This window comes from Chiloscyllium plagiosum, unplaced genomic scaffold (genome assembly GCF_037043375.1).
Source record: "Chiloscyllium plagiosum isolate Xiang-an unplaced genomic scaffold, Cpla_swu_hap1 HiC_scaffold_2, whole genome shotgun sequence".
In the NCBI taxonomy this organism is placed as follows: Eukaryota; Metazoa; Chordata; class Chondrichthyes; order Orectolobiformes; family Hemiscylliidae; genus Chiloscyllium; species Chiloscyllium plagiosum.
In genome coordinates, this window is record NW_028270140.1 from 100081487 (window position 1) to 100103725 (window position 22239).

Here is a 22239-nt window from a genome sequence, read left to right on the forward strand (position 1 = left end):
GATAGGATAAATAGACAAAGTCTTTTCCCTGGGGTCGGGGAGTCCAGAATTAGAGGGCATCGGTTCAGGATGAGAGGGGAAAGATATAAAAGAGACCATGCTGTACATCTCTGACTCTATGACCCTATATGACTCTATGACCATTCAGTGATGGCATCATGCAATCTGGAGCAAGGGCAACTACTTCCTGTGTCCCCTAGTTCAGTGGTAGGGACTTTACCATGCACCACACGAACCCTATCTTTCCCCTTTTATTTAACATTCTTTAACAGATTGACTTATGTCACACGTTTGGAGTAGATGGAATTTTGAGTCTGTATTTGAGGTAGGGTCACTACCACTATACTACAAGAGCCCCAACTCTCCCCTCTAAAAGTTCAGGGCTGTAACAATTGCATGTGCGTTGTATACAGTTAGAAAAGCGAATTTGTTTTTCTTTAGACACCAGTACTTCTACCTTGCGAGGAAATTAAATAGTTTAAAGTATAATTGTTGACAGATTGAAATTGACAATATCTTGGAAATTTGGAGATGTGAGGTCTAACCACTGTAAGCACCTTGTTTCCATTCCCGTCTTTGCATTTTTTAGTATTATTTCACTGGCTCGTCCAACACTATATTGCCTAACCCTAAGTTCATTTGAGAATGTGATGATGAACAACTGTGTTGAATCACTGCATTCCATGGCTGTCAATAAAGGATTTCCAGGATTTTGACTCAGTAACTGAGAGTATGCAGCCCTCTCACCCAGGCCTTAAAACAAGTGAATCCTTTATTTTACCATAACTAAAAATAACACCAAGGCAGAACAATCAAAATTGTCAAAATCATGTGCAATGTTGCATCATATTACTACTGTAGAAATTGCTTAAATTAGCTTCACACTATAAAACTTGAAGTTGTACATTTTACATCACCGTACAAAAGTGTTGAGATAAGATCATTACAGAAAATTCTGAAAACCGTCAGCCAGCCACGCAGTATTTGTACAGAGGAAATTAGTGTTAGTATTTTGGCAGGTGAATTAATTTCGGAATGAACTGCTGTGTCGCAGGCACAGAGCTGAGAAAAATGGAGGAAGGTGGGGATGGAAATAGTCAAAAGGGATCTGTGTAGGGTAGAGGATTGCAGTAATCAAATGTGTGTCTGCAAAGAAATTATTTGATATTGAGAGAAGTGTAAAAACAAAATTAAAGTCCAATGGAGGGTTAGAAGATTACAACAAAGTATTAAAGGGGAAAGGCTCCAGTGGCCCATACTGTGAAGACGGTAAGGTAAGTTGAGCCTCCGAACAGCCCAATGTTTGCTTATGTATAGGTTATACCAGAAGCAGTGTTCTTCCATTCCCTTGCTGTCCAAGAGAAAATGAAAGTGGTGGATTAGGTGTTAAATTTAATTTTAAAGGCAGAGGGCAGTAAAATATCTCATGGATGCTGTTCTTTAAATTTATTTGGAACATTGTAGGATGGAGAATTGGAAGTGACCAGAAGCTCAACTGAACAAGGATATTTAGCAAAATAAAATTAGAAATTGCTGGAGAAACACGTCAGGTCTAGCAGCATCTGTTGTGAGAAAGTAGAGTTAAATCAGCAAAACAGTTCTCCATTCTTGTCTGTTTTGTGTCATTGTTTAATTTCTTTTTCAGTGGTTCAGGGTTATCGATTGACAAATACTGGATATGATTATCTTGCTCTGAAAACTCTTTCTTCGCGAAATGTCTTTAATTCAGTTGGAAATCAAATGGGAGTTGGCAAAGAATCTGGTAAGTAACAAAAATATGCAGCTTGCACAATATTTGAAATTAAGAAATCATTTTGTGAATGGTAAATTGCAAGACTGAAGTAGCTAAAGGAAAAGGCCCATTAACATCTCATTGGGCAACTGAGGTAGGAAGGCATTAATACAAAGTGCCCAAATGCATGTACTGAGCATATTGGAAACTGAAACAATATTTTATATCAGAGTAAAATGTTATATGTGTCTTTATTTGGAGAATCATGGGTCTGGTTAGTACTGATTTAGACTGTAAACAGATCAACGAATCTATGGCTGCCTACACTGACTTTTCAGTGAACCTCTCAGGGTCTGTCCTTTGTATCTTAGTCTGTTCACACATCTAAGGAGACTTGTGTTTCTTCTGTTTCTGCTTGTGTCAAATCTCCAGCATCTGCAGTTCTTTGTTAGAAAAGGTATCTGGGAATATGTCTAGAAGTATATTCACCTTACATATTCAGATGGCACTTGTGCTCTCTTGCCATCCAAATACTTCCATGTTTGTTGCAGCCTTGTGTTATACTCTGATATTTGTTTTCAACATTCACTGATTATCTTCTTAAACTGAAATATTTTGGGAAATATTTTGGGAAATTTTAACATTGTATTTACAAGCAAAGTAAGCTTTAGTGTAAATCATATGCTTTGTAATATTTTGTCAGTTTACATTATTAATTTGTCATTATGGACTTTTGATGCCTATTTGGCTTTACATTGCTCAAGAAGGAAAAAGGATATAATGGTATTGTTCTACATAATTATGATGAAAAATATGTAATAAGGATTATACTTTGGAGTCTGGATGTAAAATAAAGGCAAATTGATCTGGTTCAGTTCTGTGAAGGTAACTGGTAAAAATGTTTTTTTTTGGAACAGTGTGTGGTTGCAGTCACGTTCCTTGAAGAATGTGTGTTAAGGAATGGAATGTTTATGCAATTGAGTGTACCATAAAATCAGTAGTTTATTTTGACTTTAGAACAGAAGGTTCAAGTTCTCCAGGAGTTCAGTACAGAAAGGAGAAAAATTCCTCTAAGGCAATTCAAGTTTTAGTTCAGGGAAAACCAGTCACCATAGCTTAAGTGTTTTAGTTTTGTGGAGGTTCCAAGCTAGGAGAGTTTGGATAAGATATTCATGTTGTTAGAACTGAAAACATACAGGCCGTACCAGTAGATTCAAACAAATCCAAAAGTTGTCTGTACAGGCCAAAGAAGAGAAACTAGGAGAAATCAGTTCAGTAAAATCTTAAGAGTTACGATGCAAATGAAATTTCTCTGGATCCGAGTAGCTGTAAAAGGATAATGTTGGAAGACAGGCTGAAACTTTTTTTCTGCTGTTCATGTTACAATCATTCTGTCATTTATAGTTTGTTTTATTTCTTAATAGGAGACAAACAAACATGTTAAAGCGCATCTGCCTTGTGTGAATATGTTTCAGTAACTAACCTCTTCTCAAAAATAGGAAAAATTAAACACATAAATTATCAAGCCAGGTTTCCTTTCGGGATCTAACTTGACTGAGCAACCACCAGCTGGGATATACTTTGTTTCCTATTACCATTTTCAGACTAAGAACTCCTCAGATCATGGTGGTTATTTATTACAGCGGAAGCTGGTCCATTTGTGCATATTTACTGTTGAGGTCCTAAAAATTATGATCTGACCAGTTCCACCAATATCATAATTAGAAATAAACACTGCAGATGTTGGCGATCTGAACTAAAAACAAAGTGCTGTAGCTGGGGAAACAGTGTTAATGTTTTAAATCCAATAATTCTTTTGACCAATGATATCTTAATTTGCATTGATCTGTTGCAGATATTTATATAGTTGCAAATGAAGAGGAACAACAGTTTGCTTTGAAACTGCACAGGTTGGGTCGTACATCATTTCGAAATCTGAAGAACAAACGTGACTATCACAAACACAGACAGAAAATGTCATGGCTTTATCTCTCTCGTCTTGCAGCAATGAAAGAATATGCATATATGAAGGTATTTGCTCCTTTTGAAATGCATCTGATTTAATTTTCCAAGATTTACCTTATGAATAAAGTGGAACATTTTTAATGTACTTTAAAATGATGTGCTCCAATACTGAAAGGGAAGCAAGAGGTTGTTCACTAGTGCTATCATTATATAATGTTTCAACTCATTTCTGAAATGGGTTCTTTCCCTGTTGGATCATCTGTCATCTTGTATTGAACAGAAATCTGTTAAGATGAGAGAAAATAAAGCAAGCATGAAGTGAGGGGAGAGAAAGAAGGAAAGGTAGTTGGGAAAGACTGATACGAGACTACTGTCCACTCGTGGTGTGTCTTCAGAAATCTTTTTCCTATTCTAAAATAGAAACTACAAATCCATTTTAAAGGAATGTTGTCATCCTTATTCTTCACTAACTAACACCACTCTTGTTTGAAGACCAGTATTGGTCCAGATGTCCATTGTCTAAGATCCATTAGTTCATTAATTACATGTGAAATTCTGCTGCAAAGTTCCATTTCAAAACAGAAATTGCTATTTGCTCGAACTCCGAGAAAAAGGTACCACTCACTATGTGAATCTGTAGTTGGGTTAGATTTTTAGGTGACCGTATGATAGGCCTTTATAATGTCCAAATTCTGGTCACTTAACTGACAGAACAAATGTGAGCATGCATTGAGAAGTTCCATTGAAAAACCACTGGATGTCAGCACAAGGATTGTTAAACCTTTCTCATAGACATCAGTGTGAAGACCAATGTGCCAGTAGTAGTAGTAGTCATGGAATCATACAGCACGAATCATACAATCCTCCGGTACGACCAGTCTATGCTGAACATAATCCCAAACTAAATTTAGTCCCATCTGCCTGCTCCTGGTCCATGTCCCTGTGAGTCTTGCTATTCATGTACTTATCCAAATGTCTTTTAAACATTGTGATTGTATCCACATCCATCACTTCCTCAGGAAGTTCATTCCACATGTGAACCAGCCTCTGTGTGTAAAACAAAAAATCCCTTCGTGTTTAACTTTCTCTCCTCTCACCTTTAAAAGTGTGCCCTCAGTCATAGAAATGTACAGTACGGAAATATACCCTTTCCTTCTGTCTAACCTGTCCATGTCGACTAGGTATCCTAACCTAATCTAGTCCCATGTGCCAGCACTTGGCCCAGATCCCTCTAAACCCTTCCTATTCATGTGCCCATTCAGATGCCTTTTAAATGTTTATAGTTATACCAGCGTCCACGAATTCCTCTGACAGCGCATTCCATACACTCACCACCTGTGTGAAAAAGTTGTCCCTTAGGTCCCTTTTTCTCCTCTCACCCTATACCTATGCTGTCTAGTTCTGGACTCCCCACCCCAGGAAAAGCCTTGTCTATTTATCCTACCCTTGCTTCTCATGATTTGGTCATTCCACAAAGATTGGTGTTGGGTCCACTGCTTTTTGTCATTTATAGAACATAGAACAATACAGCGCAGAACAGGCCCTTTGGCTCTTGAAATTGCACCAACCTGTGAACATACCTAGGCCCATCATCATCCATATGCTTATCCAAGGACTGTTTAAATCTCCCTAAAGTGGCTGAGTTAACTACATTGGCAGACAGGGCATTCCACGACCTTACCAGTCTGAGTAAAGAATCTGCCTCTGACATCTGTCTTAAATCTATACCCCTCAATTTACAGGTATGCCCCCTCGTACAAACTGACATCACCATCCTAGGAAAAAGACTCTCACTGTCCACCCTACCTAATCCTCTGATCATTTTGTATGTCTCTATTAAATCCCCTCTTAGCCTTCTCTCCAATGAGAACAGACCCAGGTCCCTCAGCCTTTCCTCATAAGACCTTCGCTCCAGACCAGGCAACATCCTGCTAAATCTCCTCTGTACCTTTTTTCCAATGCTTCCACATCCTTCCTGTAATGGGGCAACCAGAATATTTCAAGTGAGGCTGCACTAGCATTTTGTACAGTTGCAGCATGACATCACAGCTCCAGAGCTCAATTTTTATTGGTAGGGGGACTAACATACCATATGCCGCCTTAACAGCACTATCAGCCTGGGTGGCAACTTTCAGGGGTCTATGTACATGGACACCAAGATCCCTCTGCACGTCCACACTACCAAGAATCTTTCCATTGACCCAGTATTCTGCCTTCCTGTTATTCTTCCTAAAGTGAATCACCACACATTTTTCTGCATTGAACTCCATTTGCCACCTCTCAGCCCAATTTTGCAGTTTATCCAAGTCCCCCTGCAACATGTAATCTTCTTCCACACTGTCTACCACATCATCGACTTTTGTGTCTTCTGCAAACTTACTAAACCATCCACCTATGCCTGCGTCCAAGTCATTTATAAAAGTGACAAACAGCAGTGGTCCCAAAACAGATCCTTGTGGCACACCACTGGTAACTGGACTCCAGGCTGAATATTTTCCATCAACTACCACTCGTTGCCTTCTTACAGAAAGTCCGTTTCTAATCCAAACTATTAAATCGCCCTCAATTCCATGCCTCCGCATTTTCTGTAATAGTGTACCATGTGGAACCTTAACTTGAGGTCCATGTACACCACATCAACTGCCCTACCCTCATCCACATACTTGGTCACCTTCTCAAAAAAACTCAGGTTTGTGAGACACGACCTGCCCTTGATGAAACTATGTTGACTATCTCCAATCAAATTGTTGTTTGTTAGATGATTATAAATCCTATCTCTTATCCTTTCCAAAACCTTTCCTACAACGGACGCAAGGCTTGCTGGTCTATAATTACCTGGGTCACCTCTGCTGCCTTTGAACAAGACACAACATTTGCAATCCTCCAGTCCTCTGGTACTAAATCTGTAGACCATGATGACTCGACGATCAAGGCCAAAGGCTCCGCATCTCCTCCCCAGCTTCCCAGAGAATCCTCAGGTAAATCCCATCCAGTCCAGGGGTCTTATCTACTTTCACACCTTTAGAATTGATAACACCTCCTCCTTACTAACCTCAATCCTTTCTAATTTAATAGCCCATACCTTGGTCTTCTCCTCTGTAATGTTCTCCTTTTCCTGAGTGAAAACAGATGAGAAATATTTGTTTAGCACCTCTCCGATCTTCACAGGGTCCACAAACAACTTCCCACTTCTGTCTTTGACTGGCCCTATTCCTACCCTAGTCATCCTTTTTATTCCTCACTTACCTACAGAAAGCTTTAGGGTTCTCCTTTATTCTACCTGCTAAAGACTGCTCATGTCCCTTCCTTGTTCTTCTTAACTCTTCTTAAATCCTTCCTTGTGAATCTGTAACTCTCCATAGCCTCATCTGAACCATCTTGTCTCAACGTCACATAAGCCCTCCTTCTTCTGCTTAACAAGAGATATCATTTCTTGAGTAAACCATAGTTCTCTTACCTTATCACTTCCTCCGTGCCTGACAGGGACATATCTATCAAGGACACATAATATCTGTCCCTTAAACTAGCTCCACATTTCGATTGTCCCCATCCCCTGCATTTTGCTACCCCATTCTATGCCTCCTAAGTCTTGCCTAATCACATTATAATTGCCCTTCCCCTTCCCCATCTATAACTCTTGCCCTATGGCATGTACCTATTGCTTTCCATTGCTAAACTAAACGTAACTGAATTATGGTCATTCTCTCAAAAGTGCTCACCTATCACTAAGTCAAACACCTGGCCAAGTTCATTACCAAGCACCAGATCCAGTGTGGCCTCCCTCTTGTCGGCCCTTCGACATACTGTGTCAGGAAACTCTACTGCACACATTGGACAAAAACTAATCCATCCAACGTACTAGAGTTACAGCATTTCCAGTCAATGTTGGGGAAGTTAAAGTCCCCTATAATAACCACCCTGTTCCTTTCATTTTTGCCAATCCTGTCCTCCTGGAACTTGGAGGCTTTTTTTTAAGAAAAAACAAATCTTCCAGCAGTGTGGCCTCTTCTCTCCTGTTTCTAACCTCAGCCCATACTACCTCCGTGGATGTGTCCTTGTCAAAAGTTCTTTCAGCCAGCGTTATTTACATAAATGATTTGGCGGTGAACATTGGGGGTACAGTTAGTAAGTTTATCGATGACACAAAAATTGAAGGAACCATGGACAGCGAAGAACGTTACCTCCGATTACAACAGGATCTTGATCAGATGGGCCAGTGGGCTGAGGATTGGCAGATGGAGTTTAATTTAGATAAATGTGAGGTGCTGCATTTTGAAAACTCAAATCAGAGCAGGTCTTATGCACTTAATGGGAAGGTCCTGGGGAGTGTTGCTGAACAAAGAGACCTTGGAGTGCAGGTTCATAGCTCTTTGAAAGTAGAGTTGCAGGTAGATAGGATAGTGAAGAAGGCGTTTGGTATGCTTTCCTTTATTGGTCAGGGCATTGAGTATCGGAGTTGGGAGGTTGCACTGCAGCTGTACAGGACATTGGTTAGGACAGTTTTGGAATATTGTGTGCAATTCTGGTCTCCTTGCTGTTAGGAAGGATGTTGTGAAACTTGAAAGGATTCAGAAGAGCTTTACAAGGATGTTTCCAGGGTTGGAGGATTTGAGCTATAGGGAGAGGCTGAACAGGCTGGGGCTGTTTTCCCTGGAGTGTCGGAGGATAAACGGTGATCTTATAGAGGTTTCTTGAAATTCTCCATCCTAGGGAAAAGACAACTACCATTATCTCTATACCTCTTATTATTTTCTATACTTCTAATAAGGTCACCTCTCAACTTCCTCTGCTCCAGTGAAAAAAGTCCCAGCCTATCCAGCCTTTCTTTATAACTCAAACCTTCCATAAATGGCAACATGCTGATAAATCTCGTCAGAACCCTGTCCAGCTGAATAACATCCTCCTTATAACTCGTCTACCAGAAGTGGGTACAGTATTCCAGAAGAGGCCTCACCAATGTCCTACGTAGCCTCAACATGACTTCCCAACTCCTAATACTTGAAGGACTGAGCAATGAAGCCAAGTGTGCCAAACACCTTTTTAACCACCCTGTCTATAGGTGACATAAACCTCAAAGAATTATGCAGCTGAGCCCCTAGGTCCCTGGGTTCCACAACACTACCCGCAGTGCTACTATTAATTGTATAAACCTTACCCTTGTTTGTTGTACCAAAATGCAATACCTTGCATTTGTCCAGATTGAATTCCATCTACCATTTTTCAGCCCATTGATTCATTTGATCAAGATCATTTTTATTGCACAGTTAAACAAAATGTACATAATGTCTGGTTAATAAGTCACAGTCTTAAAGCAGATTAAATATTCTGACATATTTAATTAAGATCAATATGTTTATTTGTGTCAAGGCATTATATGATCGAGGATTCCCTGTTCCTAAACCAGTTGATTTCAACAGACATGCAGTGGTCATGGAGCTTGTAAATGGTTATCCCATGTAAGTATCTGTAGTCTTTCAGAGCAAGATTAATATTCTGTAAAAGAGTTTCTTTGATGTTTGAGGTGGCAGATAAAGTGGACATTTGAAGCTCTGAACTGGATATCTGAGGTGTTGCAAGCCGCTAGCAACAGCAGCATTTTATTTAACCATGTCTGTAAAATCCTTACCTGGCATATTGACTTGCTCTGCCATTACCATCATTCAGGGGGTCAAACCTGGTTTGGAGAGTGCATAAGTATATGTCCTGATGTGCAACAAGCATTCCTCAAAATGAGGTGCCAACCTGATGAAACTACAGTACAAGCTACATGTATGCTAAAAGTCAAAGCAGCATGGTGTGAACAGAAGTAAATGAGCCTACAATGCTCAAATCAAAGAACTGTGCTAAACAGTTAAACAGAGAGAGAAAGACTACTCAAATTCTGGGGCCAAAACCAGTGTTCCCTTTTTTTTTCCATCCACATACAGAATAAATTCTGGAAAGTGCCTCACTTTTTTACCACCAGTAGAAAGAAAGAAAACTCTTCAGAGTATTTATATTTTTCTTCACTCATGGGATCTGAGTATTGCTGGCTGGACCAGTATTTATTGCCAATCCCTGTTTTCCCTTGAGAAAGTGGTGGTGAGCTGTCACCTTGAACTATTGCAGTCCATGTGCTATCAGTAGATTCACGATGCTGTCAGGGAGAAATTTCCAGGATTTTGCCTCAACAACACTGAAGGAATGGTGATAGATTTCCAAGTCAGAATGGTGAATGGTTTTGAGAGTAACTTGCAGGTGGCAGTATTCCTATGTATCTGCTGGTCTTGCCTCTAGTTAAAAGCGGTTGTAGGTTTCGAAGATGTTGTTTAAAGAGCCTTTGTGAATTTCTGCAATGCATCTTGTGTAAATGGTACACACTGCTGCTACTGAGCTTTGGTGGAGAAAGAGAATATTTGTGGATGTGGTACCAGTCAAGTGGGATACTTTGACCTGGGTTATGTCAGGATTCATGACTGTTGATTGAGTTGCAGTCATCCAGGCAAATGAGGAGTTTCGCGTCACATTCTTGACTTGTGCCTTGTAGGTGATGCACAGAAGGTGAGTTAGTCACAGCAGGATTCCTAGCTTCTGACCTGCTCTTACAGATACTGTTTATACTGCTAGTTCAGTTTTGCTTTTGGTCAATGGTGTCCCCAAGAATATTGGTAATGAAGGATTTGGTGATGATAACACCATTTGAATGTCAAGGGATGATGGTTAGATAATCTCTTGTTGGAGATGGTCACTGCGTGGCATTTGTGTAGCGCAGATGTTATTTGCCATATTTTAGCCCTAGCCTGGGTATTTTCCATGTCTTAACTCTTTTTTTATTTCACATTTGCTGTGGCAGAATTTGAACTTATGATCTCTAAGTTTTAAATTCAGTACCATAACCTTTATACTATCATATGAGAGAAGCATTTATAGAGTCATAGAGATGTATAACACAGAAACAGACACTTCAGTCCAACTCATCCATGACGACCGGATATCCCAACCTAATCTAGTCCCACTTGCCACCACCCGGCCTATATTCCTCCAAACCCTTCCTATTCATATACGCATACCTATGCCTTTTAACTGTTGCAATTGTACCAGCCTCCACCACTTTCTCAGGCAACTTATTCCATACATGCACCACCCTCTGAAAAGTATCGTTGTTTTGACTTTTTTTTTCTCCAAAGGTCCAAAACAATGCAACAGCATATAAAGCAGTAATTGCTACTCCTGGAATTTGAGGAAATCACTTGCAACACCCAAAATATCTCAAAGGAACAGCCTGTTACAGCCAGACGTTTTTCCCATCCTCCATCTTGGATTACCCAGAATTCCCATCTTAACTTTTATTTTGTAACTTTCATTTTTGTCATTTGACATGGGAAAAATTGAACTGATATTTACAGTTCAAAACCAGCATTTTTTTTTAGATTTGGCAAATTCAAACTCTAAGAGCTAACAAAGCCTGCTTTTTGATAGGTAGAAAATGTGAAAAAGGCAACTTTTTGATGTATAAAATGGTTTTGCTGCTTGAAACTACTATAAATGAGAGTAAGTGAGTAAATGCTTTGCGTTAACAAACAATATCAGGTAGAGGTAAAGTCTGTCCTGGAATTTGGAGTGTGGTTGACTCCTGTGAACTGTAGGCTCAAAGACAAATGCCCTGTCATTTAAGTGAATGTTATGGGGGGGGGGGGGGAGACTGGGAACTGGGGTGGAGAGCATTGTAAAAAGAGAATGGAATCCAAGAAGGGAGAATGACTGACTTATACAGTTAATGGGAGGTCCCTGGAGAAGAGAGTCATAGAGATGTACAGCATAAAAACAGACCCTTCAGTCCAACTTGTCCATGCCGAGCAGATATCCCAACCCAATCTAGTCCCATCTACCAGCACATGGCCCATATCCCTCCAAACCCTTCCTATTGATATACCCATCCAGATGCCTTTTAAATGTTGCAATTGTACCAGCCTCCACCACCTCCTGTGGCAGCTCATTCCATACACGTATCACCCTATCTGTAAAAAAAGTTGCCCCTTGGGTCTGTTTTATATCTTTCCCTTCTCACCCTAAACCTATGCCCTCTAATTCTGGACTTCCCCCATCCTAGGGAAAAGACTTTGTCTATTTACTCTATCCATCCCCCTCATGATTTTATAAACTCCTAATAAGGTCACCACTCAACCTTCGACGCTCCAGGGAAAATAGCCCTAGCCTATTCAACCTCTCCCTATAGCTCAGATCGTCCATCCCTAGCAACATCTTTGTAAATCTTTTCTCAACCCTTTCAAGTTTCACAACATCTTTCCGATAGGAAGGAGACCAGAATTGCACACAATATTCCAACAGTGGCCTAACCAATGTCCTGTACAGCCGCAACATGACCTCCCAACTCCTGTACTTAATACTCTGACCAATAAAGGAAAGCATACCAAACACCTTCACTATCCTATCTACCTGGAACTCTACTTTCAAGGAGCTATGAACCTGCTGTCCAAGATCTCTTTGTTCAGCAACACTCCCTAGGATCTTACCATTAAGTGTATAAGTCCTGCTAAGATTTGCTTTCCCAAAATGCAACATTTCACATTTATCTAAATTAAACTCCATCTGCCACTTTTCAATCTATTGGCCCATATGATCAAGATCCTGTTGTAATCTGAGGTAACGTTCTTTGCTGTCCACCTCCTCTCCAATTTTGGTGTCATCTGCAAACTTACTAACTATACCTCTTTTATGCTCACATCCAAATAATTTATTAAGGTAGTTGTAAGATTGTTGTCAAGTAGTGACCTAGGGATTCAGATACGTAGTTCTTTTGAAAGTTGTCAGAGGCAGACATGCTGCTTAAGAAGGTGTTCAGCACACTTGCCTTCATTGCTCAGACCATTGAGTATAGCAGTGGGGACGTCAGGAGGTTGTACAGGATGTTAGTGAGGCCACCTTTGGAACAGAGTCTACTGCTCTGGTTGTCCTCCTATAGGAAGGATATTATTAAATTGGAGAAGGTTCAGAAAAATTTACCAGACTCTTGCTGGGACTGGAGGGTTGGGTTATAAGGATAGGCTGTGACTTTTTTCACTAGAACATAAGAGGTTGAGGAGTGACATTATAGATGTTTATAAAATCGTGAGGGGCATTGATGAGGTGAATAGTAAAGATCTTTTTCCTAAGGTGGGGGAGCTCAAAACTAGAGGACATAGTTTCAAGGTGAGAGGAGAAAGATTTAAAAGGGATTTGAGGGTGGGTCGTATATGGAATAAACTGCCAGAAGAAGTGATGGATGCAGATTCAGTTACTACATTTAAAAGAATTTGGATAGATACATGAATAAGAGGTTTTTAAAGAGATATAGCCCAAATGCAGGGAAATGGGACTAGTTTAGTTTGGGAAATTTGGTCAGCGTAGATGAGTTGGACTGAAGGGTCTGTTTCCGTGCTCTGTGATTCTGAATGTTGAGAGCTTTGGGGAAATATTGGCACTTATTTTACCAACAGTTTTTTTTTGTTAGATTAAAAATCTATTTATTGTGAAGGAATGAACTATTTTCATTTGAGGTAAGCTCCTACAAAGCATAGAAAAGTGAATTGGAGGGAGGTAGCATTTAGAAGTATACACAGTTGATAATGCCTATGCGATGATCTCACAGGAATTTTTACACTATTAAGACATCTGGGCTAGGTATCACAAACTTCCTATAAATAACCTTATATTTTTGAGTCAAATGACTTTGGATTCACGCTTTCTTCAACAATTCTACAAAACAAACTGTAGTGGATTGAGTAGATCATTGGTATTAACAAAAGTGCTCTTAGTAATCCTTAATTACTTGCTAACTCTTAGTATCCTAATAACTGTTTGAAAATATCTGAAGCTCACCGCCTCTCCCAACTCACCACCTCACTCACTGTGAACCAAGTGGGGTGGTGAAAGGGAGGAAGCAAGTGGGGTTTTAAAGATCAAAATATTCAATAGATTTATTTTGCTTTAGGTGTCAAGTTCACCAGCTTGATAATCCAGCAGAAACCTATAACGAATTAATGGATCTTATTGTTAAACTTGCTAATCATGGTTTAATTCACGGTGACTTCAATGAATTCAACTTGATGTTGGACGATGAGGATCGTGTCACAATGATTGACTTTCCGCAGATGGTATCTACATCTCATCTAAATGCTGAATGGTAAATACAAAACCAAAACAACTTTTTTTCCCAGTTTCTGTTCATTTTATATGGAATAATTTACCACAGATTTAGAATGGATGCTATCCTGTTTATTGCACAAATAAATCAATATTCATTTGCATTCTGCAACTTAAGTTATTATTGCATCTGTCCTCCTTCAAAGGCATATTATCTGAGTAAGACTTTACTTCCAACTTTTCTTTCATATGTGCCCAACTGTTTGATTCACAGGAAGTTAATCGTTTCAGTAAATGAATTGATTATGATCTTTATCCAATGGAAACCATGACTATGACAAAAACTAGAATTTTTACAAAAAATACACATAACATGGAGAATGTTTTGAACCTCATTTCTAAAAAGAAAAGGGGTTTTGGGTGGACATCCTTTTATCTCGAGTTCTGTTGAACTGTTTCCATTCAAACTTTTCAGGTCTTTTTCAGGAAGCTGTGGATCCATTCAGTGTTTGCCACTTTTATTTTGAACTTGTGGTATTTGTAGTATTTCTTTCTTTTTCTCTGCTGAGACAGGGTCTCTAAAGTTATTTTTCACTGACTGAAAGAAATAATGTTATAATTTGGTCTGTGAGCTCTCAATTTCTTTGATAACGAATTGTTAATGTCACTCAAGAGAAGGTACTCAACAGAGGCAAGATAAGCTTCAAGAAGAAAGCTGGAATTAGAATTGAAAGACAGGGGAAATTAAACTGCTCTGCTAACTTTACCAGCAATCTAAATGGCTTCCCTAGCAGGTGAAGTTGTTTGTTGGGGATGGAATTTAGTGGTCATTAAAATATAAAATTAAAAGTTAATGATGATTAGAAAATGAAGTCTTTAGTGTATTTTGCAGAAGTTCAACTTGCATAAATGTTAACATTGTTTTTTTTAAAATGTATTGGTGCCCAAAACAATAAATCATAAGATTTTAATGAAAATCATTTGTCTTACAAAGGGAAAAGCAGATTTTTATTGGCAATTTTTTAAAAAGATAAGCGACGGAGATTTTCAGAAAAATATATATTTAATACACCAATTCTGAAAATATTAATTATAAAGTGATACTTTTTTTCAGGTATTTTAATAGAGATGTAAAATGTATTCGTGATTTTTTTATCAGACGCTTTAACTATGAAAGTGAACTTTATCCAACATTCAAGGATATCAGGTGAGCAACATTTGAGTTGATATATTCTTGTGGAATTTAATTTTGTAGTTTGAAACTAATTGTTTGGCTGTAAATTGGTAGTATGTTCAAAAGGCATAATTTAACACCAACCAACAATGCCGTGTTGGTTATTGTTTGGGAGTACAGAACTTGGATATGCTGAAAGAAATACCATATATACTCGTGTATAGGTCGAATTTTGAAGACTTTTTAAAGCTGAAATTAGAGAATTGACATATACATGTTATTGTTTTCGAGGGGCTGACATTCATGCTGTAGTTCGAAATACGGTATTATTAGTAGAAGTCTGTTTGATCGCGCAACTAATCCCAGATAAAGAAGAATCCTTAATAGTTACTGAATGCTAATTTTCTACTGTCCATCTTCCTGCCGGGTCTGAGTCAGGAACACAAACTTTCCTCAATTTGCGACATTCTCTGACGCAGTACATGGAGTTCCAGTCTCTCTCTGATGGTTGGATGGGTGAGTTTCTTGTCCAGAAGCCACAGCTCTGATTGGCTTGCAAGCCTGTCCATCAAGCAGGCAGACATGCAGGCAGTGATATAATTGGAGACCGGTGACCAGCACTGCCTGCCCACTGTGTACCTGTGTGGGGCTGTGCTGATGGAAGGCACTGGAGGTTTGTAGCCTAGTACTGATTTGGGGGGGGTGAGGGGACACTGTTACAAAGCAGCTCGCTCAACAAACTGTGCTCGAATTAAATAAATGAAACTTCGACTGCACGCCCACACTATTATTCTGAAGAGAGTACTAATTGTAAGTTAACTTAGAATAATTACATCAATGCTGATTAATACAAAATTGGATTTTAAGAGGAACAAGGTATCCTGTAAAATCCTCTACATGAGTGGATTTAATCTTATTCCTAATTGTTTTGGAACTGAACAAAGCAATATAATGAAATGTCAAAGAATTAAAGATATACTGGTATGTAGTTAATATATCACACTTTTATTCAGATATAATGGGACAATTAATATTGTTAAAAAGTTAATAATTTTAACTTTTGGCTGTATAGTGAACAAAGTGCAATAAGTACCAATCGACTTAGTACCGATCTGAATGAATGAATCAAAACATGCTGTAAACAAAGTGCTGTAAGTAGAGTTATGAATGAATAGAGATGCAATATAGTAAGCAAAGAGCAATGAGTAGAGTTACCAGTCTGAATGATTCGTTCGTTTGTTCAGACTGGTAACTCTACTCATTGCTCTTTGGTTACTATATCGCATCTCTATTCATCCATAATTCTACTTACAGCATTTTGTTTACTACAGCATATTTTGATTCATTCAAAGTGCTGTAAGTAGAGTTATGAATTAATGAATGGGCATGCGATAGACTGGTAGTAAGTAAAGAGTGATGAATAGAGTTACCAGTATGAATAAATGAATGTGACTTTGTTTAAGTGGGTTAATGGGAACATTGACTTAAAATCTGCTTAATGAAGAAATATTTTTGAAAAAATCTGAAATTTCAGCAAAGTAAGTTAATGGGAACATGCAGTTTCCTTTGTAAAAGGTTTATAATGCAATGTAGTATGGTCAACGTATACATGAAATGTATGAAAAATACAAGATTTTTTGGGCAAAATAAGAGGTCAACTTATACATTGACCTGTACGTGAGTATATACAGTATGTTGCAAAAACAAAAATGTACCTCCAATATCTGAGTAGGTTAAGCAAGGTGTTTATATTGCTACTATGCAGTGGAGATGCAAGTGATATTTTCCAATGACAGTTTGCTGTCAGTTCAAAAAGATGTACCCATCATAATTAAACAATTTTTCACTTTTTAAATTTTGACTATTATCAATGATTCAAGCCAGAGAGAAATTCAGATTCAAACTATAGCATATTCTTAGAATTTAAAATATTTGGTGGTTTGACATTAGCAAACAATGGAAAGCTAGTAAATTATACATTTATGGAATTGTTCCTCCTGTTGTCATCTATCCTTTTTAATGTATTTGTTGGAAACTGATCATTTATGTCTCTATAGTCGTGTACAAAGTTGTAACACATGTAAAAATGTTTAAGTTTTGAGATTATTCATTATTCATTTTTCTCTGTATAGCTGAGGACACTGTTTCTCATTTTCTCTTTCCTACCTACCCCTATTTTGCTTTGAACTAGTTTACTGCTGTTACTTGTATTTTACCCTCAGTAACCACTATTCCTTAAATATTTACATCAGTAAGGTGGCTTCACTGGATGTGGAGATTGAAGTTAGTGGCTACACTAAAGAGCTCCAAGAAGATTCTGAACTGCTATATGCTTCAGGCCCTGAAACAGATGATGTTGAAACTGGATTTTCAGAAGATGATTTAGATGATGAAAGTACATTCTCAAATAAAACATCTGAAAATGTTGATTTGGTTTCTGAAGATGATGCAGATTCTGAGAAGTTTCCTACTAATTTGAAAATTTTGGAAAGAACATGTAAGGATGTTTCGGAAACCAATGAAATTGGAAATATTGATCTGCAAAATCTTAAAATAAATGTACGCAAAACTGAAGAGCAAAATAGTGAAGTTGTTGATACTGTTGAACTCTCTGGAGTCGATACAGGGTATAATCTTGAACATGCCTCTGAAGCTGTGCATCATTCGGGCCAGAGTGATGAGGATCTAGGAGCTGAAGACAAATGCCCAGACTTAGTGGATATATCAGCTCAAAACAAGGAATTTAGACCTTTCAGGTACTACTAATTCAGCGGTTTTGTGATTTGTATCATCTTTATGGCTTTCTTTAGCGCATTATTTATATTGGATATGTTTTGTCCATATGGTTTCGCTGAAGTTTTCCTTTTCCTCTCTGGTGTTCAGTGATCTGCAGACCAATTTGCAGATCAATCTATTAAAAAGTTATGCAATGCACTTGTAAGCTATACCATCACTATTGCTAAAAGCTGCACTTTCAACATCCTAGGGGTTACTATTGACCAGAAATTGAATGTATTAAGTATGTACTGTAGCTACAAGAGCAAGTTAGTGGCTGGGAAATTGTAGCAGGTAACTTGTGCGCAAAGCTTGTCGACTATCTGCAAGGCATTCTTTTCTGCATTCTGAAGCACAAGTCAAGAGTATGATGGAATACTCTCCACTTGCCTGAAATCCAACAACTCTTATGCTTGACACCATTCAGGACAAAGCAAAGTGACTATAGGGACTATTTCTACAAACATCCACTCCCACCGATGCACAGTAGCAGCAGCATGTACTGTCTGCCGGAAATTCACAAACTCTCCTCCATTCAGCACCTTTCAAACTCTCAGCCATTACCATCAACGAAGACACAGACAGTCAATACGTAGAAACATCTCTACTGGCATGTTCCCAACCAAACCACTCATCGCCCTTATCCACGCACTCCTTCAGTATCAAAATACTGAAACTCTCTCCTTAACAGCATTGTTCCTACACTAAATGGACTGCAGTAGTTAAAGAAGGCACCTTCACAAGAGCATAGAGGGATGAGCAATAGTCCATATCTCCTGAATTAATATATTAAAAAGTTAGTGGTCCTGTAGTTCATGAAATCTCTAGCATGCTAAGTCATTTCTGTACAGATTATTGTATCCAATATGTTCTATTTTCCAAGATATTTTTTGAAATAGGTCATTTAGTTTGGGAAGGAGGAGTAAAGACATACTTTTACATCCATATTGTTTCTACATCCCATTTTTTTTTAATGTAGAATTTTTATCCTTGCCTATGGCTTAGTTTGAGCCCAGCTTTGTTCTTGTACCATTTGTGTGTAGAGGTCAGTGGATATTGATAGCAAGCAGAAACTTGTTTTATTAATATTTCCACTGTACTGACTAAAAATCAGGTATTCCATTCCTATGACTGAAGTCTGTCATTTAACTTTGGAATATTGTGATCATGACTAGTGAGTTCACTAGAAGGTCATCTGGGTAGGTTTCCCCTTTTTGAATAGATTAATAATGAATAATAGCTTCCTGTGCCAGTTAGTTCTCCTCTGTACTGTTGATGTACAGTTATTATTATTGCTGTTTTCATATCAACATAGTTAATATTTAGATTTCTGTGTGAGGAATGCATGAATAGATAGAGTATTGATGTGCTCTGGTGGAGTTTATTCCTGAAAGATTGCTTCAATATTTTGAGTTGGTGCAGTTGCAAAAAGTGTAATAACAACATCGTTGTAGACTAACCTACAGAGCAAAAGTAATGAATGATAAAATTCTGAAGACCGTGTATTTGCTGTGTAGGCTATTCCAACTATAGAGTTGACAAACTTAATTACATTGCAAAGTCAATCTTGCAGTTTTCAATGCAGTTTTACGGAAAACTATAAAGTGGATGAGTACCACATAAAGGAATGTATTCCAATTAGGAGGAACTTGATTCTTCCAATAAAAATTATAAGGAGACTAGACTAGATACTTGAAAGGCATGAGGTAGAATGTAATAGAAAATAACATTTGAGGGTAACAAGATCAACAAAGGCTAAGTAGTGACCAAACGGAAGGCTGCAAAGAGGATTAATTGGGAATGCCAACACACAAGCATAAAGTGGAACGCTAAAGAATGAAAAAGAACATAAAGAATGCAAGGAGGAGTTGACTCACTAAAAGTGAAGATATGCTTGAAAATATAGAAGTGGGCTTGGGCCCAATCTTTATAGCAAATTGTCCCCATCTTCAAAAAATGGATGAGGCATGAGACACCAATTTATAGACCCGTGAAATCTGTATTTGCTCTTCATATTTCAAGATATTCTAGCTGATAATTTTAAGGGATAATCTGATACCATTAGCAAGCTTTTAATTATGAGAGATTGTGTCTCTAATTAGTTTATTGGATTGCTTTCCAGGAAAATCATAAATGTTATCTGCCTGGATTTAAGGAAGACATGTGAAACAACAAATAATTGGTGACTGCCTAAAGTCCAAGGCAGTGGGATAGTTAAGAATGTACTAAATTAGTTGGGTAATAGTCAGGAACAAGTAGTAGCAAATGAACATCCATTTGTTTGGTTGCCAATTACCAATGGAGTGCCACAAGATTGAAAGTGCTATTTTGAAAACATGACTTTGAGAGAGAATTCTGATCCAAGTATCAAACTGAAACCAATGACAAATGATAAATATTTCATAGAATCCCTACAGTGAGGAAACAGACGATTAGGCCCAACAAGTCTACACCAACCCTCTGAAGAGTAACCCACCCAGACCCATTTCCCTACCGTATTACTGTACATTTACCCCTGACTAATGCACCTAGCCTACACATCACTGAACACTGTGGGTAAATTATCATGGCAAATTCACTTAACCTTCATATCTTTGAATTGTGGGAGGAAAACTGAGTACCTGCAGGAAACCCACACAGACATGTGGAGAATGTGCAAACTCCATGCAGACATTTGCCCAAGATGGGAATAGAACCAGTGTCCCTGGTGCTGTGAAGCAGCAGTGCTAACCACTGCGCCAACCTGCCGCCTCTATTTACAAGGAATCTTGTCTCTCTTAGAAGGTGGAGAAATGGTGAACGGTTTAATACAGGAAAATGCAAGATTTTGTTGGAATGTTAACATGCATTGCATGTTAGATAGGAATATATTTTGAAATATTGAGTGAGATGAAGGTCTTGAGATTCACTAAAATCTTACAGTACAATGCACAAATGATGTGTTTGAATCCATAGCAAAATAAATACAGGTTGTTTTAAACTATTTGTACCAGGTTATCCCTACCTGGTTAGATGACATTTGGAGTACTGAAACCACTTTCTCACTGTTTCAGAGTTATTTAATTCCTGGAGAAGGTGGGGGAAGGATACAGCTCATCCTGAATGACCTGTCTCTGTTGAAATGAGAGGATAGGATAAAAGTGTTAGAAAGATTTGGACTTTTTAAAATTTTAAGCTAAACAGAATTTCAATGCAAAGGAATTATAAATGCAGAAACAGCAAAAGAATATCAGAATGCATTTTATTTTTACTAAAACAATCAAAGGTGATGAAATAAGAAAAAAAGGATCATTTTGTCAGTTTATTGTCAGTAAAGCATTCAAAGTTATTAGAAATGCATGGAGGGAATGTTGAATTAATGAACTGAAAGTCTTGCCATGACCTGTTACTATGTTCTAGTATATCTGTCGGAGATTTATCAACAGATCCCATAATAGGTTCTTCTGGTATATTAGTATATCTGTCATAAAATGTAGTAAATTTATTGCCAGTTTCACTGAGTTGTAAATGCTTATTCCATTCCATAGAAATGAACTCAGCTTGATGCACGTCAATGAGCACAGACAGAGGACAACCAGCTTAAGTTCTGTGGGAAGTCTGATGAGTACTTCAACAATCCCGCCGGTACGTTTTATACTCTATAATGTCTCTTTGAGTTTTCTTTTGCCTTAGTAGCACACAATGATATTGCCTTTCAGGTTTCAAAGCACAACATTTTCCAGCTTGGTCAGTAGATTATACGTGACTTACTAACTTCCATTCTGTACTCACCATCTTTGAGAGGAACCTGATGACTTGGCTACCACTTATCACTAGTGCCCTTTGCTACTTGTTTCTTAAATGGGTAGATCACTCCAAAACGTTTTGTATATGAGCTCCATATTGCATACCGTTTAGAAGTTGCCTATTGACTGAATCCTACTAAATAGAAATGGGCATAATGTATAGTTTTAAGCTTTTTTAATCCGATGTTTGCTTATATATTTTTCCATTATAACTTCCTAAATTGGTTGAATATTGAAGGATATTAGGTTTGTCTTGCTATTGCTGTGCTAACACTGCAGTGTCATCATTAACAGGGGGGGGGGGGGTGTATTCCAGTGTGTACAGCTTGTACAATTACTATATTTGTGAGCAAGTTTTATTAACATTTCTGTCAACTGTCCATAAATAGCAACTGTATCCGCTCCTGTGTAATTTTGGTGGCCTGAGTGTCTGAAACAAAGAGTATACAAAGCAGATGTAGTAGGAGCAGGTCTGAACCTCATGGAGTTATATGAATAACCAGGATACCTTTTTTGGAGAGACAAGATATTCCTTTGGATATGATCCTGAGACAGGTTTGGGGAGGTCAGGTTTGCTTTGGAATCACTAAGTGGAGGCATTAGTTTTTCCGAAAGGTGTATAAGGCCATGGAACTATGAAACCCATTTGAACTGTCAAATGTGTCAAGAGTAAGTCGAAGAGAAGC

At 38.2% G+C, this 22239-nt stretch overlaps 1 protein-coding gene across 1 annotated transcript in view; it reads left to right on the plus strand.

The window, feature by feature from the left end:
- The window catches only part of riok2 (RIO kinase 2 (yeast)), a 32867-nt gene that overhangs the window by 7604 nt on the left and 3024 nt on the right, over positions 1–22239 (plus strand). The window contains exons 3-9 of the mRNA XM_087998981.1: positions 1646–1762; positions 3588–3763; positions 9065–9153; positions 13668–13859; positions 14934–15026; positions 17246–17749; positions 21296–21392. Of these exons, the coding sequence (XP_087855107.1) occupies positions 1646–1762; positions 3588–3763; positions 9065–9153; positions 13668–13859; positions 14934–15026; positions 17246–17749; positions 21296–21392 (1268 nt within the window). The remainder of the gene's footprint in view (positions 1–1645; positions 1763–3587; positions 3764–9064; positions 9154–13667; positions 13860–14933; positions 15027–17245; positions 17750–21295; positions 21393–22239) is intronic.